The sequence below is a fragment of the Motacilla alba genome, chromosome 3, assembly GCF_015832195.1.
Source record: "Motacilla alba alba isolate MOTALB_02 chromosome 3, Motacilla_alba_V1.0_pri, whole genome shotgun sequence".
Taxonomy (NCBI): domain Eukaryota; kingdom Metazoa; phylum Chordata; class Aves; order Passeriformes; family Motacillidae; genus Motacilla; species Motacilla alba.
Genome location: NC_052018.1, coordinates 39839890 through 39861194, shown reverse-complemented (window position 1 = coordinate 39861194; position 21305 = coordinate 39839890). Strand labels below are relative to the sequence as shown.

The following is a 21305-nucleotide window of genomic DNA, read 5'->3' as shown; positions in this document are numbered from 1 at the left end:
GATTATATCTTTAGCTTCCTTCACTGCAGTGCCTGCCAGGTGAGCCTCAAAGCACTGCAAAGGCAGGGAAACAGAGGGGCCTGGCAGGGTCATTTCTAATAAGGCGGTGTGTGAATACTAATCAGCGGTGGGGAAGCAGAGGTCAGCGCAGCCGGCTTGCTGGCAGGTAGCTGTGTGCTCGGTGGCAGATGGCAGGCATTATCGACTCGCCACAAAGGCCCCGCGCAGGAGCAGGCGCCGGGGCTGCGTGATGGAGCTATTGAGATTCCGTGCGAGATGCAAGCAGATGTGATGGTTTCCAGTACCCACCGTAAACAATATGCCAGCAGAATTTTTAAAAAGAGCTTGTGTGTACAAACACGAAACAGACGTCGTTTGAAGAATGCAAGTGCACAATTCCTCTGTAACTCTTCACGCGCCACGCCAGGCTCCTCGCCATCAGCACGGTACCCTGAGGCGGCCCCAGCACCTTTGGGGTGCAACTTTCACATCAGCAAGCAAAGAATCCCAAGTGAAAGGTACACAATAGAGACAGGGTATCCAAATACGTGTCCCCCTCACAAGCAAAGTAAGATTGCTGCCTGTAATTGCTACTTGGATTTAGGACAGTCAGCATTTGTTGTAGTCAATGACAAAACTTCACCTCGAAAAGAATGAGGGAGGTGTGTCATCTCCTGCTTTCTGCTTCAGGCCTCATATGTGCTATGCTTTAAATAGTCAGTGGAAACCATATAGAAGTATCTCCTGGCACAATTTTGTTCCAAATACAGCAATCAAAACCCCTATCCTACAATCAGAAAAGTCAATACTCTTTCACGTGGGTGTAAATCAGGCTATGCAGCTCTGATTGCAAGCTTAGGACTTTTAATTCCTAATACAAGCAAGAGGGCATGACCATGTCCTAACCCTCTGAAATGGTTACTGAGCCGTGCTAACCTAATCAAAACACATACATTATGTATGAAATAATCCCTAAAAGATATTTTAGGTGCTTGGGTAATGAAATGATAGGCACCCTTGCAGTCAGCAGAGTAAGTCACGGCCAGGTAGTACAGTTCTCAAAGTATTCAGGAAACAAAAAGGCCCATATATGCAATTCAAAACAGAAATGCCAATGACAAGGAGTGGTTTTGGAACACTGACTTTGAGTATACATTGCCCAGGGCTGCTGGATTACAAAAAAAAAAAAAGAAAAATAAAAAGAAATACAGATAAATACAAGGGATTTAAAGCACATTTCTGTATTTATCCTAGGATGTTTCTAATTCCTACAGGCTTAAAAAACATAGTAAGTTGTCAGGGTCTCCATCAAACTGTTAAACTCACACATCAGTACAAAGTGAACTTAAAAAACCACTAATTCCAATGGTCAGCACTTTTAGCCTTACAAAATCTTTTCGTATTTGCCAAGAGATCTGTTTGAAGCAAAACAAAACATATAATAACACAGATACTCACCTGCTTAGGATCATAGACCATGAGTCTATTTTGATATTGTGCAGTATTTGTTACTCCTCCTATAAAAGAGTTTATACAGGTTACATTTTTTCATATAGGCAAAGCCAGGACCATGATCAGGTACAGCAAAATAAACAGTTCTAGAGTTCATCTGCAGATAATAATTACATTACATACCACCACTTCTGCTTACATTTCACTGCACTTAATCTGGTTACAAGGAAAAAGCAGCCCCATTTGTCAAACATACAGCAACACAGAACAGCATCAATAAACAGCCCCCATACACTTCCTTTATAGAGCTAATTCTATGGGCCAAAAATGAGTAAAAAATGGATCTCTTTATACATAACCATGCATTCAGCCTACACCAAGACACAAAGATAAAACCCATTCGTGTTCCATGGAACGTACAGTGTGTGACAGGGTTTAAAAGAGGAGGAGGTGGGCTTGCATCAATGTGAAGAAGAGGTCAGAGAGAAGCACTGCCTTACCAAAAACTTGGCAGGGGATACCACTGCCACTTAAAAGCAACATTCAAGCCTGTGCAACTGTGCTTATCTATACATTTGAAAGAAATTCTGTACTTAGTTTGTACTGTAGAAAACATCTTATTTAGTTGTAAACTTAGGTTGGAAGGTTCCTCCACAGTGACCAGAAACAGCCCTACCACTTACTTTTCAATAATGGTCAGAAAATCATAGTGTTAAGCACCTCAGAAAAGCTCAGAATAGACTCTGACCCAAGCAGATGATGCAAACCAGCTGTTTACCTCAACACAGTAAACAGACATTTAATAGCTAATCATCCTCTTCTTGTTTTGCTTTAAATGGCAAATTTCACTAAGTAAACATGGAAAACTTCTTCAGTCTGCAATCTTACCTGTGCAAACATGTTTTTGAATGTGCTCAAGCCTTCTGAGGACATGGTGTCACTGCAGCACTGCCCCAGTTCCCAGTCCTCCCCTATCACCCCACTGGGCCCATGGGAAGATGGAATCAGAAATAATGCCTGCAAGCTGTGGCTCACCTTCATCCTGCCACGAGGTCTGGGCAGAACTAGGGCATGACAGTGGCCACACACCAGTGACACTCATTGTAACAGACAAACTATATATTACAGTTTTAATGGCCCATACCAAAAGTGGACAAAATCCACAGCAATGAGAGGAAGAACTTTCTTCTTATTACATTTCATTCTGTTGATGCTTCCCTTTATGTCAGGGCATGCCCTGTTTCAGCCAGGACAGCAACACAGTGACTTATATTCCTTCCTGCTGGCTGAGCTATGGCCCAGTCCTGCTAAGGTTGCTGGGTTGGTTTCTTCCCTTTTATCCCCAAGCTCTGTGCTGGAGAATTCTCATTTTGCCAGCCACCAGCTAGGCTGAGGGCAGCATTTTGGTTTAGAGCCATATTGTGATTTTGAAGCAACTCTGCCACTTCCCCCATGTCATTTCAGGCTGTAGGCTGGGACTGGTGTGCATTCAAGCTAAACCAGAAGCTCTGTTCCAGATGTGCACCAGCCATGCTCCAGTTCCTAATGGCAGCATAAAGGTGCAAAATAATAACTGGTCTTTTGGCTTCGTACCATCTGAGCACTGGGAACATTTGAGCCAGAGGACCAGAACAAACCTAGCCCAAAGCAAAAAATGTGAAAGGTACATGGAGTAAACACAGAGAACTTGGTGCCAAGGTTTTACCTGCTGATCTGCTCCTACTGGGCTGAGCTACTTGCTGAGAAAGAATTACCCTCTGACCAAAAAAACTCACCCTGACCCTCTGACTCAAACCCTCTGACTCAAAGAAACTTGAGTGGGGCCAAGAATCCATAGCAGAAATTATAAATGTATCTATTTTAGAGTCTTTTCTTCAACTGCAGCAGCAAGGAGAAATGATGCTGCTACTTGGGTGCATCTCGGCAAGCCCAGCCTGTGCTAGGCACCTCCAGAGGGATGGCAGCCCAAACTCCCAGCTCAGAGACACTCACAGGGTAAGGGATAGCTGGGATGAGAGGCAGCCTCTCCAAACTGTTTCCATCACACTGCGCCACACCCTGCCCATCACAGCACATGTGCAATGCACACACAAGAACAGGCATTAAAAAGCAAAGACTGCTCCTGTGTCTGATCTCACAATCTATTATTTGTCTCTACACTGCTGTGCAGCCTTCACATTCCTAGTGGTCATCAGCCAGACAGATAAAACAATCTTTTCTAATATCTGTTTTGTAATTTGATTTTTTTTTTACATATAGTTATTTGACTCCCAGCACAATGTCTAAAATGAGACATCAGATTAGTACTTTGAAAAATAAAAATCATAGTTATTTGGATTATTACCTCCAGAATGTTAAACTAGAGGAGACACATTTGAAACTCAATTTTGGGTCATACGTTTCCATTCTGAAAGGGCGCCTTAATTTGGGGGGAAAGATGTGAAGGAAGAAGAGATGTTTCCTCATAAAGTAATAAAATAAGCAAAATTATTTCCTTCTCTTCACAAAGGGCCCCTCGCATCAAGTACACACATCTTTTCCCCTGCAATATTGCTCATCTCTGGTGTTTTATCATTACATTCCCTTCACATACCGCTCTTCACTTTTAGATTAATCTGCCAAAATGAGATGCTAAGGATTTGCATACAGATTTGACTACACAAAAATAGATCTGGAATTAATAACAGTCTCTATATGTTTTAATTTCTTCTAGACTGGAGTACCCTTGCCTCCAGCAGTATTCTTGGCTTTGAAAGTCATCAAGCTGATTTGTCTGCTCTTAGGTTATGATGCCACATGCTGCTACACTGTCCCCTGCAATCAAAGTGCTCGCAGAGATAGATTCCATGCCTTCCCCTAACAAGTATATTTTATAGATTGGCAGTTTTGATCTCCCCTCCCCAGGGGGATAATCTGCATCTTAACAGGTTTCTATAGATACATCTGTCATTAAATATGCCATCTTATATCTGCATCAATTTTCAAACTCTAGTTCCTTCTAACTTTGAAGTGCTATAGCAAAAGTTTAAAATTTTCTGCCAAAATTCAGATTTAACAAGTTTGCAATGTCCTCTTGAACTATTTTTTTTTTAAATACTACAGACAGCTGGGAAAGGCCGAAAGAGCAGCCATATGTCTCTTAAAAATAAGAAAAGAAGGGGGAAAAGAGTTTAAATGGTACTAAAAATAATACATACTTTCTCAGAAAATAAATGGGGTAGTTCTGAGAGAATTTCTTACACTTCTCTGTTGTGTTTTCTATGAGGAAATGAGAGGATAGAGAGCCATCATAATGAGAGAAAGTAGTTAAAAATACAGACTATGCTATTAAATTTGATGTCAAGAAATAACAGCTAATGTGGTAGTAACCCAACAGTTAGAGAAAGAGAAAAAAAATGTCTGTCTGGTTAAATGACAGAAAATTTACAGTCTGGTCAGCATTTTGCTGGTTTTGTACACAGAGGGATGATTACACTACTTTACATGAGCAGCTTGCTTTGAGGATTCCATTTCCTAGGAGGCAAGGAGTACACTCAGGACAAGACTGTCTTTTTTGCTCTTACACACAGGAGCACACCCTCATGGAAAGTCCGTCATCCAACCCATGGGCTCACAATGTTTTTACACTGCCACAATAACTGTCTTTCACTCCCTTGTAGGCTGTAAATGTTGCTTTTTAAGCCTTCCAAGACCTGTAAATTCCCAACTCATGCAACAGTGCCCCTCTACATGAGGAAATTGCTCAAGGATTCCAAAACATACCTCGTCCATCCCTTTTCCACACTTGATAAACAGTTCGAATTATTACAGTCCTCCCAAACACTCCACAAACCACATCGAGAAACACCTTCAAGACACACTTCTAAAAAGAGAAGGGTAGGAGGCAGTAGATTCAATATTTTCCTCAATGATACTTTATAAGCCACATTTATAATGTGGCCTAGCAAGGTCCCCATATGACTTGAGAAATCGGATCCAATCCAAATCCCCCAGAAAATATCACAACTCTCCCCACGGTCCCCAAGCGCGAGGAATCTGAGTTCACTGGGAGATGTGTAGATGTGTAAAACTACATGTTGGCAAAGAGCTCCCATGTGTGCTCCTTCCAGCAAATCCAGGGAGTATATAGAAACTCACGACACGTACCCTAAGGTGCTCTGCTATTTTAAAACAGAAATCTCTCCTCTCTTAGGTGTCTGTGTGTTAAACACAAGATAATCCTTCCTCAACATGCAAAGCAAACCTGCTGCCTCTTACTGCAGCCAGCAAAGGTGCAGTGAGGACAGCTGAGCTGGAGCACATTCTCCCAAGGTAAGGAGTCCCCTGGAAGACCCCAACAGCAGCTCTGCTTGGTGCTCTTTGACTCCAGATGCAATCGAGCCACAAACAAGAGGGGCACAAGCCCTAGCTTTGTTTAAATAATTAAAGCTGGATGTTTACATTCAATCTAAGCAGAATCAATGGCATCAAATCAATAATGTCCTGTTACTGAAAGGTGTGAGACCATTCATTCAAATACAGTAAAAATGAAGTCTGTATAGATATGGAACAATTAGAGACTTAGACTGGGCCACTAAGGCAATTTTTAGGCATTTGTTAACCTCCCATTTCCAGTAAATCCTGTGCCAGCTGCACTGTAAGACTTGATTTGGATGGATTCTGTAAACTCCTATTATCCCAGATCTATTTTTCATAAAATAGAAAAATTTCCTGAGGAAAAATTCTTCACTTCACAACAGCATACTGATAGTAAGGTCATACTTTTCATCCCAAATCACTCACAAACTCAGAATAATTCTTCTTCAAGATACATTATCACCATAATTTCCTCAGTCAAAATCTCCACCATTAGGGAAAAAAAAAACCAAAACAACAGTATAAAAACCAAAAGAATGAATCTTGAATTTTGAAAAAAAAAAAATATCTCCTGTATTAAGTACAAAGCAACTTTACAGGGATGGCTTATCTCCTTCCCCCAAGCTGAGTATCTATGTGCATGTCAAGATGTTATTTTAGCTGACACACTTAGGGTCAGACAACTTGGACCTCTGCAAAACACCAGTGTAACACTTTGTTTTAAACAAGACTTTTCATGTGCTAATCTCTGGAGCACCTAAGGCAAGGGGAAGTGTCATTAGCCCAAGATGCAGGTGCAGGAATGGCCCAGAGCTGGAATGCCTGGCAGAGGTTCCCTGTCCCTGAATGTCCCCAGGGGCACTAGACCTATATTGATGAAGGAAGGTTAACGTGGATAGAAAAGGAGGTCTCCAGATTTGCATGTGCACTCCACAGAGGATGCTGGGAAATGGGCACAGTTCAAGTCCTCGCTCTTATGGAAAATATCTCCCCGCTTTTATAGACAGTGATTGTTAGTCATGTTGAACTCCAAAGTGTTTAGTGTACTTAGTTCTTCTTTCACTGAAATACTTCACTTTACAAGCATTGCGGCATGCAATTCGTTTGTGAAATTGGTCATGGCACCAGATGTTAGCCGGGGCCTGGAAGAATCACCTTTCTATAAAATTTCCAAGCCATCTACCCAATGCAATGTCAGTACAGAGAACTTATTTGTTGTTGTTTAACCCCAGTCAGCAACTCAGCCTCACACAGCCACTCGTGCACTCCCCCAGCACGGGATGGGGAGACAGTTGGAAAAGTAAAACTGAGAAAATTTGTGGGTTGGGATAAAGAGAGTTTAAGAGGTAAAGCAAAAGCCACGCACACAAGCAAAGCAAAACATGGAACTAATTCACTGCTTCCTATGAGCAGGCAAGTGTTCAGCCGTCTCCAGGAGAGCAGGGATCCATCAAGCATAATGGTGACTTGGGAAGTCAAACATCACCATTATGAACACCCCCATTTCTTCCTTCTTCCCCCAGCTTTATATGCTGAGCATGACATCATACGATCTGGAATATCCCTTCGGTCAGCAGAGGTCAGCTGTTCTGGCTGGGTTCCCTTTCAAACCCTTGCTCATCCCTAGTCTCTTCACTGGTGGGGTGGGGTGAGAAGTAAAAAACACCTTCACTCTGTAGAAGCGCTGCTCAGCAATAACCAAATCATTCCTGTGTTACCGGAAGTGTTTCCAGCACAAATCCAAAACATTGCCCAGACTAGCTGCTATGAGAAACATTAACTCTATCCCAGTCGAAACCAGTACCTTATTTTAATAACTTTTCATGTTTTGTTTTTCTTTAAGTAATAAAATAAAATGAGGATTGTGGGGGAAAAACAATAAATAATGACATAAATATGAAAATATGGAGCTCAAAAAACTCAAGGGCTGAACCCACTTGTGCTTAGCAGAGGGACTGACTAGTTCCAGTATGCAAAAGGCTCCCTCTTTTAATCTGCCTCTGTCAGATTAAAAACCCCAAAGAGGTGGTGGCAGCCTAGGAGTCCCTCTGTCATCTAAACACCAGCCACCCACCTACTATTGCCAGTGTGTAAACTCATATAGAGGCTTGTTTTGTCCATTTTCCTTTCCTGCTGCCTTTGCCATGATTTTATTATCTATTAGTTTTGAATCCTTGTCATATTTGTCCCAAAGGAGCATGAAAGCAAAGCTGAAAATGAATCCCAATAATAATAGAAATCCCTTAAGCCTAATTAGCTTTTGATCAGCAAAGCCTTTAAGAGGGCACTGGGCTGTAGCAGAGGCACTGAGTAAGTAATTGGTCAGTGTGCAGATCAAGCTTTGATGATGCTCTCCACAAATAGAAGGGCTAGAAACTTTTATTATCACTATTTAATTTATTCCCTCACTAAAAAACTGGGCACATTTCCATGGTTCCCTTGCCAGCTGGTAGCAGCAGACTGACTTTGAGAGCTCTTTGCTGATGACCTGCATTTCCCAGAAAAAGCAGCAGGGATACAACTCAGAAACATTTCTAACTCAGACTAATTTTTTAATTACTTAATTTTAGGCCACATACTTCAAAATTAGGTTCCCTCCTGCATTACTAATTACTTTTATGCTAACATCTTACATTCAATGATGAACAGTGGATTTTCCAGCACTGACTATGATACAATAAAACATCTCTCTGCACTATTCCCTTGCCCTTAAATGTACATGTACCACAAGCTACATTCTGGTCCTAAGCAATGAATTAATAACAGAAAGCTAGGTATAGTTATTACACCTACATTCACTTTTCTTTTTAAAATAAGTCTATTGAATACAACCAGGTTTCAGTGTGAGAGGGCAAAATTCAGATCGATATCTACTGAAGTGTAGCACAGTAAGTGTGCTCTTGTACTTTATAATAACCTGTTGAGCAACTCAAAATTTTCTAAGCATTTTCTCAGAACCTATCAAAATGAAAAGCTGTGTCTACCTTATTCCACTGTTGGTAGCTTTTTCAAACATAAATCAAACAATACTAATAAAATATATTTTGTTGTATTGCTCTGTTTTAAATAATTCATCCAGTAGGCTTCCACTTGCCTCTTCCACTGATTCTACAGCTCTATTAGAGGCATATCCTTGAACACAGTATCACACTGCATCTTTTTCTAAACAAAAGTGGAATTTAAAACACACAGGCATGCATGCATTTCACCTACATAACTAGGCACATGAATTAAGCTTTAGGATAATTTCCCCTTTCCTAGCAAATCTGGAAAGAATAAATTTAATCTTCAACCAGTCCCTTGTTTGACTTAAAAACTGCTATCAAATACTTTCTTGAGTTTTGATTGTTTGTTTTGTTGTTTAGGTGGGTTTTTTCACAAGAATAAGACAAAAAACTATTTCTTTTTTTCATTTACTGGAGAAAAGACCACACTGATGGATTTCTAGTGCACATTGAATGATTTTATGTGAAAATGCATAAGTCCATTTTTTAAAAGGTCCTATTCTTCACAAATACTGACAAATGTAAACCACAAAACAAGAAAAAAAACCAGCAATCAAGACACAGCAGTAGTAACATCCATGTATTTGAAATATCCTCTGCAGACACACATCCCTTTCTGCTAATAAAATAGGAAAAGTAGCGAATAAACAGGATAATGCTCTGAATACACCCAGATGGTAGCCTAACACAGAAATCCTATTCCTGTACTCTGCCTGGGTCTCACCTCAGGATTCACACAGCACAAACTCTATAAGATTCCCTAAATGATGGTCACTAAAGAAAATGACCCAAAGTTCCTGCCAGGGATCTTGGTGATTTGCTGTGTTCTGTCCTGCTTTTAATTCCAAAGTCGTAATTCATGACTTTAGTGCATATGTGTTAAAAGAGATACCTGCTAATTCCTCTGCCAATGCTTGGGAATCCATTCCCATGAGGCACTTAATCCATAGGACAGAAAGGTACATCTGCTAGCCTAAATGACACACTTTGAGAAGCACAGTGCAGGCCTAAGAAGCTAACTTAATCTTCCATTCATATTCCATCCTTTCACCACAGGCATTCCAGACCATATTAAAATCCCTAGAGGGTATCTATGGTGAAGATGCCAATCACTGAACATTTACCTCAAGGGCTGGCCCCATTTACTCATTAGCTTCCTTAATAAATATTATAACTATATTACCTTCCGTGGCACACCTCTTAGTACAGGGGGAATATTTTTATGTCAAATCTTCTGTGGACAGCATCAGCAGTATTCCAAAATAACTAATACCCACTGCAAGGACTGAGGTAACTAAATCCTCCCACCCCCATCAATGGAACACAACAACTAAAGACTCAGTTGCACATGACACGTTCTTTTAGGATTATAGGGTCTATACATTCATCTATCTGTGCCGTAAAGCCATGATTACATCCAGAGAGCCTTGTGCACTTGTTATGGACAGAGCCATGGATCATTTCTAAAAATTGTCATCTCAGCATGTTTCAATATTCTGAAGAGCAAGTGGGAGCAAATCATACATTTGCCTTCAAGCCCTGGAACAACACAAGCTAAAAAGGACCTAATTTTCCAGTTCATCATCAGGAATAAGTGAATCATAGAATATTCTGAGTTGGAAGGGACCCACAAGGATCATGGAAGTCCAACTCCAGGCCCTGCACAGGCTGAGGAACCACACCATGGGCCTGAAAGGGTTGTCCAAGTGCTTCCTGAACTTTGTCAGGGTGATGTTATGACCACCTCCCTGGGGAGCCTATTCCAGTGCCCAATTAACCCGTGGGTGGAGAACCTTTTCCTGATATCCATCCTAAACCTCCCCTGACACAACTTCAGGCCATTCCCTCGGGTCCTGTGACTGTCAAAAGTACCAGATCATATTACAGAAACAATGTCCTCTTTCATTTGTTTTTAGGAAGCATGCAGAATTTATCATGGGAAATTTGTCCAAAAGTGCATTATCGTTCCAGTTCACTGTGATTTATGAATGGCAACTGGAGATAGCACATATGATATCAGCAGCTCTGAAGTACTGAGTGTAATGCATAAGATACATTATGCTCCTATACTTCTAATGAGGCTTCTGTTCTTTGTCCTCTCTGCAGAGAAAAGTTATCATGACATATAAACCAAAGATTTATTACTTTAATTCAAGACAGTATTCTGGTATTTTGTTAGTACCTCAAACTGTGTGAAACGTTTTCTACCTGATATCCAAAGAAGACCATCCACCACATATCCCGCATGGCATGAGAGCGACCGATCAAAGGACTGTACAAAGGTCCACTTGTTCTTCTTGGGGCAGTAGCGTTCGACTGTGGGCAACACTTGACGCAATTCGTTTCTGCCCCCTACAGCATAGAGGTACTCGTCCACGGCTCCCAGCACAAAGTGTTCCCGGCAGTTCTTCATCGGCGCTATCTCCGCCCAGGAGTTAGTGCGGGGGTCGTATCGACAGACAGTCCTCACGGCGCACGTGCGCCCCGTGGAGTGCTCTACCTCTCCACCAGCTACAAAAAGAAAGTCTCCCATGACAGCAACGCAGTGGTGGCTCCTCCCCACAGGCATAGGCGCCAGCTCGCTCCAGTTAGCGATCCCCGCGATATGAACGTTCTCCTGGTCTACCGGGTTGAAGTATCGCAATTCCTTCACTTTACAGACCTCTCTTTTTTTCCCACCAATAATATAAAGAGTGTCTGACTGGAAGCGAGGCTTTGTCCTTGCAGTTTGCCACACCGGCTGTGCATAGACGCTCTGGTGGTAAGCCAAGGCCTCGTTAATGAGCGCTGTCGCGGTTTCACTGGCTTGTACGAGAGGATGAGTGAGAGCTACGGTATGCAGTGTATCCACATCCATAAGGCCAAAGCGGACGTACTGGAGAAGTTCATCCAGATATTGGTAGCGGCAGTTGTGCTCCAACCACCTCACAGCCAGCTAAAAGTGGGGGGAAGGAAGGGAAAAACAAGACACACGTTATTTGCACACAATTCTGTCAAAAGATGGTCTTTTGAAGTAAGCTTGCATTCCAAAGGCAGATATATACTTGCCTCAGTCGTGGTATCTATGCATCTAAAAAGCAGCTGTGAAAGCCTGTTAGTCCGCATAAAAAGACACAGTGTATATATAAAAGCATTGTACTGCACCAGCTCCCCTAAACAATTTCCACAGCATTATCAGCTGCTATGCAATAGTCTCATTGTGCAATCTGTTAGTGCTGCTGGAGACCATACCATCCCTGAGTCAAGCTGCTGGAAAAATAATATTAACACAGGGACTATGGGATCACTAGATACCACAAGTACACTAGAAAGAAGACTAATATCAGAAGATGACAAAGAAAAGCCTTTTCTGCCCTCCCTGTTTCATCCCATTTATGACAAAATATTGAAGAAATGTAACACATTACATACTGATTCCTTCAATATATTTCTTCTTCTTCATTTATTTTATTTATAAAGTGGAGAAATCGGTGAGGGGACAAAAAAATTAAATCAGAGAAGAGAGATGCACAGAAGAGGCCCTGCTAGTTTAAGGCAGACAGAAAGCAACAATTCAGCAATTGCATTTAGTATCAACATTCAAAATTAAACATAGCATTCAAATAACATAAAGATTATTGAATCCAACTGGTCCTAAAAAGAGGTTAGGAATGGCCTAAACCATTTCAGGAATTGTGTAAGTTATTTTTGAAAACATCCAGTAATGAAGATACCAAAACTCCCTCAAGAAAACCATTCCCATGCTCTGATATCCTTCCAGATAGATTTTCCTCTTACATATGCAGAAGCTTTAAACCTTTAAACTTATTGCTCCATTTTCCACCTTTGGGTTTTTATTCCAGAGCAACCCTTGAAAATTATTCATCCATATAGGATGAAAAATATTTTGTTACCTTTTTTTTTCTTCTCCACCTCAGATGCATTTTAATATTAGTGTGAGTTTCCTCTTCAGTGAACGAAAAAAGTATTTCAATGCGTCTTAGGTCATATTTTCTAAATCTCTGCTGCTTGGCTCACAGTTCTCTGTTACTGAAATCTTTAATGTTTGCTGTTGAAAACTGGACATAATCTTCCTGTTAAGGCTGTAGTAGTAGTGAATAGGTTGGAAGACTCTCTTTGAATGTAACAATCTATGCCGTTCTTGCCTGTACATCACCACATAAGACTGTCAGTGCACTGTCATGTTGATGATCCATATTTAAGCTTATGACTGAGTACTTTTTTTTTTTTTTTTTGGGGTTGGTTGGTTTGTTTGTTTAGGGCTTTTTTTCTGCAGAATTTCCACAGATTGTCATACTTTCTCTGTCATCTCTGTCATTACCCAACTCTCTACTATTACTTTAGGCCACTGCTTCAGTCAAGATCATTCTCAATCCAAATTGTATTTTTAAAAGTGCTAGAAAACCATTTCACCTTCTGATTTTCTGGAAACATAAATCCCTTATTATTCTTTCATCCAAGTTATTATCAAAGACATTGACGAGTTCTGGATAAAGACTAACTCTACTTGGTACTTTAAATCATTTTGTTGGAATGTCACATAAAGGAGCCGAAAATAAAGGCTGCTCTTACTCATGGCTTTCATATATGATGTATTAAATTTATGACTGTTTCTGTATTCTGTCAGAGAGGATAGATGAAAAACCAAAACCACCTTCTTGTTAAGATTAATTTGAAACACTTTTTCCTCACTGTGAACCCTGTGAACCAAAGAATCAATGAAGGGCATCAAAAATGCAACAGCAGTTCAGTCAGTTAAATGCTGTATTGAGTTTCAAATACATGCATTAGCTATATGTATTTTGACTTGCTAGTAAAAAAAGACAATAATTAAATGTATTTGAAAATGTTTTTGGACTTGAAATCATTGAGCTTTATAGTCAGGTGTTCTAAATCCACCAAACCCATGTGTCAGGTGTCTCCTACTGAGTTGTATCAGGCAACTTCCTATTCTGTCGTTAGCCATGTGAATTATTCCTGAAAGGCATGCCACTCTCATCATTCAGTCATTTGAAACTGAGGAGAAATTCAGACTATCTTCAGCATATATCAAATAAATCATATGTGGGTTATTATATTGAGATAGAAGAGTTTACAAAAACTGAGTTCTTATCTGCACTTGCATCCAACAGATTGGTTACATTTGGAACTATAAATTCTTGCCTTTACTCACATCTAAAAAGGCATCACAGAGGTGTCACTTGGGCTGCAATGACAGACATTACAGACTCTGTAAATGACAGGCATTAATGTAAACCAGGACTTGGTAACTACAAGTCTTTTAGAGAAGTTTAATATTAATGCCTTATTAATATCTTAGAACTTCATCCATCTGCTTTGTTTTATTGTCCTGCCTTTGGTCCCCCAATAAATACTGTATAAACACATGAACAACACCACATACTAACTAACACCACATATATAACTTCAAAGAAATGGTATCTGCTATTCATTTCTGGATATGGGATGTGTGATGATCTGCACAGAAGGCAAACATCTCTGTTACAATACATTTTCTCCGCTGTAGGAAGTTCGGCATATGCAATTTGGTTCATACTCTTAAGTCTCTACTGAGAATAGTCCTGGAGTTTTAAAAAACTGTTCCACTCAAAGGAAATGTTTAACTTTACCCTAAACCACTCCAGAGATGGTTGCAAAAGGATACAAAGATTCTGTTGGTGCTCATATGAGATGTACAATTTATTCCGAGTCTTGAACCTTAACCTTTTCTACCCATTCCACATTATTTTATCCCCACTCATCTGTCCTGCATATTTTTTTATGAAAACCTTCGAGCCTTTCCAAATTAAGTTTATTGCAGCCTGCTTGGAATTCTCTACGTGTTGCACCTCTAGGTATCTTTGGAAGGGCTACTTCCACCTTTCCCCTCTGACAAGCAGCTGCAGCAGCAATGGGGAGGGCAACGTGATTCCCAGGCTGTCTCTTGTGTAGGGTGCTACTGGCTCTCACCAGATTCCACGTCTCAGGTCAGTTTGCTGTGGGAGACTTCATTTTATTGTATGAGTATAGAAAGCAGGGCTAAGAACCCTGCACACCACCTGGATGCTCTGTAGGCATTTGCCAGAATGCAGAGAAGCTTCATTGAGTCTCAGGGAAGCAACAGAGGTCTGTGAATCACAAGCTGTTCAGAAGCTCCTGTCCAAATCAACTCATGCTACTGTTTGAACACAAGCTGACTACAGTGGCCTCTGTGACCCACACCTAATCTGTGCCACTCCAAGGCAGAAAAAAGGCCTTAAGAGATAAAAGTTATATTGTTTTTATCACCTTGTCTTGCTATTTGTGATAATTACAGTTTTAAAATTCATTTTGGGTCACTACTTAAAAATAAGTGCTAGGAATTTACCCTACAAATGTAGATATCTATATTTAGAGAATACAGGACAAACTCCTAAATTGTGACACAAGACTATGGAATAGGTCATCTGGTTTCAGGAACGCTCACCAACTGTGCCTTAGACTTCTACACTGGTTTTTCAGCACATTGTTACCATGTTCTCTAGTAGAACATGATGTCTCACGGAGGCATGGAAGAAAACTGGGTGTGAGTGAACAGTCTAGCAGCTATTGGAGGGCTGAAAAAGTTCAAAAGAAAGAAAACTGAATTCCCAGACACATCTTTCACGTGTAGTAGAAGTAGTCACTGGTGGACTGTAACACAGTTATAACTTTCTTTCAGTGCAAAGGAGGCAAACATAACTCTCATTAACATATGGCAGACACAAACTTCCATGTACGAGACCAGCACACATCTGTATATTTATCAACACAATTTCTAACACCTTTACTCATGTTGTGTTTAATTTAGACCCAAAAACCTGGTACCCACATAAAAACTTCAGAATTCACCACATCTATATACTGATTATTGTGCCTATGTTTTTGCCTGTCTGGCAGTAACAATTAGCAACTATAATCAGTATTGGCAAAATAAACTCAAAGACATTACAGGCTTTATGATGCTGTAAGAAAAGACATTCTTTAAGGCTTCTCTAAGGAAATACCAGTAGCACTTGAAATTACAACTGTGCTTAAAATGCTAACAAGAAAGCAAGCAAAAAAAAAAAAAAAAAAAAAAAAGATGATCCACAATTTTGAGGTTTAAAGTATTTGTATCAGTGCTAAATAATTTACAAAAATAAGGAAAGACTCCTACTCCCATATAGGCAAATTCTGTTTAAACTGCTAGAAGCTTCTTTTCTATTAATTTTAATGTATGAGTGTGTGAGTAAAGGAAGCTACAGCCTAGTGCCTATATCAACTTTAATAAATAATATATTTTGCCATATTCATCTTCTAAACTAAGTAAATGACAAAAGTAGACCCTCAGAAGGGCAAGATTTTCAAACCAGATTAATTCTCTTATTCTAATGCCTTAACCCAAAGGATTTTTCTTCTCCAAGGTTACATTAAGTGATTTAGTAATGGAGCGCATTCTCAAAACAGCAGCAAAGAGAAGGAAAAATATGTTGTGGCACAGTTGGAGCACACATCAAAGTACATCTGCATGTTGGATAGCAAGTTCATTGTTTTTCCAACACCTGCTTCTGCTTCCAGCACAGTGCTTGAACAGTCCAAGTCACACAGGCTTGCAGCACAGTCCTTCTCTCCCTGCTGTTAATGGTGAACACACCACATATATCCCAGAGCCAGAGAGGCCACGCGGAGGCACAGCAGGTTAAAGCTGAACTAAGAATTTCACTCCTGTTGAAGATAACCCAGGAGGAAGTAGCTACCTGGTCCTTTGGGCTGCCAGCTATCCCAGGGAGCAAGAGAGTCCATCACGCCTGTGCCTTGCCTGCTCGTCATCCCCTGCAGTCCTACTCAAGCCACTCTGCTGGGAAAGGCGCCAGACCTTCACTTGACACCACACCAAGTCCTCTAATCAGAAAAGCCAAGCCACTTCATGAGTGCAAAAAGCTTGATATACTCGTATTTATTAGACTCGGGTTCACTTAGAAACTAATCTAAGTCACAAAGCCAACGTCAGGGAAAGTTTCTGTTGACAGAGTTCCAAGAAAGAAAAAGCTTACCTAAACCTGGGCTCTGTAGGGGCCACAGAAACTCTATTAAAGTCATCTTGGCCTGCTCTTTAGTTGATGTGTTCATGTTGTAGACCAATGGACTGCAAATATGCTACTTTATATCACCCAAGGAGTCTAGCAAATGAGATGAAGTCAAAAAGCAACAGCAATGGAAAAAACAAGGCTGCTGGAATGTTGGGATTTTTTGTGTTTTGTTTGTTTTAGCAACAATAAACAGAAGGAAAAAATTGTCTAAGGTTTTAAAACAATTCACACTGTCTCATTAAAAAAAAAAAATTAGAAATCCTAATTATAACCTAGCGAATGTTCTCATTTTAGGAGAAAACAAAATTTTAAATATGGAAGCAAAAGTGGAAAGCTGCATTTTCCTGGACTGAGATCAGATATGTGCAACACAAATTATTCAATTTGTGTGTGACAATCTGATGATGATATTAAATCAGGGGAAGAGAAAGAACCATAAATCTCACCTGAACGGTTCTTCTACTCCTTAACAGAAGCAAAAGGTTTTGGCCAGAAAAAAAAAAATAAATCAAATTAATATCTTCATATCCTCAGCATATTGGACAGTGCTATAGACCTGATTCTACTGATTTTTGAAGCCAAGAAGAGTCAGGAAAGCAACACAGTTACTACAGTAATCACCTTAAAGCACCACCAAGCAAACTTCAAAAAGCAAAACTTGGACTTTACTAGTTCAGTCTTTGAAACACTAGGAATACATATTTTGGCTGTAAACTCATACATAATTTTGCCTTTTATTAGATTTTACCTAACTCAGCAAGTCTGAGGTGTTCCAGACTGGGACCTCCTGTCTCAAAACCACATTTCAGCTGGCAATTGTCAGCAACACCCTGACTCTTCAAATTTCAAGTAGAGGAGCAGAATCTGTGAATAAACCAGGACATTTACCAATGGTCTGAACAAAGTCCATTGAGAGCTATGGAGGAACCTTCACCTAATCTAAAATGAACAGGGATTTCCAAAGGGTCTGAATTTGGATCTCTAAAGGGTCTTTATCATCCTCTTTCTGACTCTAGAGGCTACAAAGGACAAAATCGAGGGGGTTTAGGATATTCACTGAAGCATTTTAAGCAGGATGAACTAAATTTGTCTGTATCATCCATTTATGATGAAAAATATAAGAATTGTTGCTGAGGGAAGAAGTCCCACCATATAACAAAACACACGCACACAATTTTTCAAAGCCATGAGTTACTCATGAATATTTTTAGAAGTTAGTAACCATGCAGGCACAGCCTCCAGACTCCTGAAATTTTATAAATCGGGTACTATCTTACATAGTTGTGGACAGCAGGAAAACTAAGTGTGTCAAGCCTAGATGCAAGACAGCCTTAAAGATAGAAATCTTTTTCTTCTTTTTATTTTGAATTTAAAATGTGCATAAAAATAAGATTCTAATGAGCTGCATGTGGAACAATCAAAATTATGAGGTATTTGCATTTCTTTTGCACCTTGAGCCAAACAACTCCAAAATCATGCATATGATTCTCTCAATCTGAACACAGTAAATATTAATAATCTATGAATCAGCAATGAAATGCCTTTTGCCCCTGAACCCTGAAGAGAGACTTTCTAATGCAAAAAGTTGCAGTGCAGTGACTGAGACAACATTTACAAGGCACCGAGCTAAGGCATATGAGTGCAGCCTGTGAAAATAAAGCTGTGCCATCCCCCATCCTCTTCACACAGAGACATTTTTAAATTACCTGTTTGTCAGTTTTACAAATGTGTGTCTACGTAAGCAGCTCCCTGTGTGGCGCTGAGTTAGCAAGCAGGCATGCTTCCATTTGCACATTTGGATTCTACAATCAGAATTAAAACATTTGCTCTGTTCAGGATGAGCTGATAAACAGGGATTTTAAATTTTACTTTTTTTTTTTTAATGTGAAAAATGAAAGAAAAACGTTCCTCTAGATGTATTATGCCTTTGGGCTCCATGTGAGGAAGCGAAAAAAGACAGAGAAAGCTACTGTGAAGGTCACAGAGTGAAAGAACTTCCTCAGGGCACAGAATAAATTAAATCCCAAGGAAAAAATAAAATGTGATTTCCAGAGTGTGAGGCACAAACTCAAAATGACAATGATTGACAGCCAAACTATATCCGTGCAATATCGAAGACTGCACGTTCTCATTTACCTCAGTGTAGCCAGCAAGCGCCCATTAAACATCCGTCTGATGCCCAAATTAACCTTCTTGGCAAACTGAAAGAGGCACAAACTATCATAATCAACCTTTCATTATCACAGCAGCCTCTAGTTAAAGGGTCAGAATAATTGTGCCATCAGAGCCCTGATTGTTTTCAATCAACAGACGACTGGAGTGACAGCTCAGTGATGGAGTAGTTTGATGAAACCGCACCAGGCCTAATCAGAGCAGATGAAAGGAAGGCATGATTGGTGCAAATGAACAGTCGTGCCTCTCTTTTTCATTTACAATCTGAAATTACTCTTGAATTTACAGGGTTTTTTCTCCCTTATGAGTACCTCTGAAAGAATGTTTGACTTATTATGGGTTCTGACAGTGCAGAGTTATAAAACACAGGTAGGGTTTTCAGCCCAGGCTTTAAGTGGGTATTCAGCATAATTTTAACAAATTCACTCTTGAAAAGCACAAAATGACTAAAGACTTCCAATGACCTAACCTTTCAGTGCTGTTTGATTAGCAGAACAATTTATCACAGTTCACATTCTTCATGATAAGAGAAGATTTAAAAAAATAGGCAGGGATCATTTTCAAATGTTTTCTCTTAGCCAATATATTTATTGTATTATTGCTCTCCTGTTTTCTCTCTCTCATACACACACACACAAAAGAAAAATATAAATTAAAGAACACTGCATTAATAACCCCTTTCCTCTTTGAATGAATAATAGAATCCAAGCAAGGGTTTGTTTGCAGATGAAAGTAGAGACCAATTATCGTGCCACTGACAGCATCAATATTTAGTTTTCTGGTGGGTTGGGTTATTCATTCCCACATTTTAAAGGATGGGAAATTAATCAATCTCACTAGGTGTTTCTTACCTTACTCATCAGCACTGATTCAGAGTGTCTCACAACAGGAAAAAAAAAAAAAAAGGAAAAAATGTAGGGGCTGCTTACATAAAATTTGGAAAGAATGAAAGATTCAAGTGTCTTGCACCTCCTCTGCTGGGTTCACTCACTTCCTCTCCCAGACTCACCCTGCTCCACTCATGCAGTTTCCCCTTCTCACAAGGCTGCTGCAAGGAAGGTGAGGTAAGTAAAAATAATCTAATTGAATTGTACCTCTGAAAGTAGCAAATATTTCAAGTAGTGAGTGGTAAATCTTTTGTTCTGTGATCTTGGTCATCATCAGATGTTCTCTAGTCTGTCAAGTATTACAAAATTCATAACAATGTTCACGTCAGCACACCAAAGCATAAAACTAACAGCCTAGAAGCAAAGATTATGATTTGTCTGAAAGATGAGTGGATAGAGGAGTTTTGATCCAAACACCAAAGGCTTTTAAGAAATTTAATGTCCTGTATCTCTTCTCACACTACAGAAGGGAAGTTTTACTTCTTAAAAGTTTGGGAGTATAGGCAGAACATTCACCTAAGTGGAAGTGCCCTCAGCAAAAGAAGCTGGAGCAGGCTTGCACATCCTTACTGACACACAGGGGGCTATTTACAGTTATTGAAGTCTATACTTTTCCAGGTATAAAGACACTGTTTATGAAGTGTGTGGATATATATATATATATATAAAACTGTTGGGAATAAACCCAAAACATTCCTCACAAAATGCCAATACGTGTTTTGTTGGACGCAGCAGAAAGAAGATTCCAAAGCAAACATTTCTCTACATAAAGAGAGGTGTCTCAGATTCATATTTCCCCACCATAAGGGACCACTGCACACAATCAAAGATCCTGTCATTCTGCTATTTGTCCCCAACTCCTACCCAGCCAAGTCCACACTATTGCTAGAACTCTGCTTCAGCAGTGGCACTGGCATTGTGTACATGGGTGCCCCTGAAGTCTGTTCCCTAACTGAAGACTGAGATCACAGCTGTCAGGAAAGAAAAAATATGCATCTTTCCAGACCCAAATATTATCACTGTGATGCAGTCAGACTCTCAGCTTCACAAATGGACAGGGCCTGGAGGACTGAGGGACTGGCTCAGGCAATAAAGAGGGAAGCCAAATATAAATGAATTGACTTCAGGAAATACACAGCCCCAAAGGAAGATTAAAGAACACCAAGGTTCATTATCTCTGGAGAGTGAAAGCGCTCGTTAGAGTATGTCCTCCTGACCTCTGGTCAGGCTCTGCAGAAGCTGCAGTAGATTTGTCCAGAGTACTACACAGGGAACTGTTGGCCTAAATAAGAAATGCTCCAACTCTTGGCTGGTTTGCTGGTTTGGGATTTATGTGATGTGAT

At 40.1% G+C, this 21305-nt stretch overlaps 1 protein-coding gene across 7 annotated transcripts in view; it reads right to left on the bottom strand.

Annotated features, from left to right (window-relative positions):
- KLHL32 (kelch like family member 32) overlaps positions 1 to 21305 on the bottom strand; it is a 123384-nt gene that overhangs the window by 7079 nt on the left and 95000 nt on the right. For 5 of the 7 annotated variants that reach the window (XM_038131502.1, XM_038131501.1, XM_038131503.1 and 2 more), the window contains 2 exons: positions 11022 to 11748; positions 1459 to 1517 (listed from right to left, as the gene is read on the bottom strand). In XM_038131502.1, the coding sequence (XP_037987430.1) occupies positions 1459 to 1517; positions 11022 to 11748 (786 nt within the window). Of the gene's footprint in view, positions 1 to 1458; positions 1518 to 11021; positions 11749 to 13050; positions 20124 to 21305 lie in introns of those variants that run through there. The other 2 variants (XM_038131508.1, XM_038131507.1) reach the window with 2 other exon arrangements.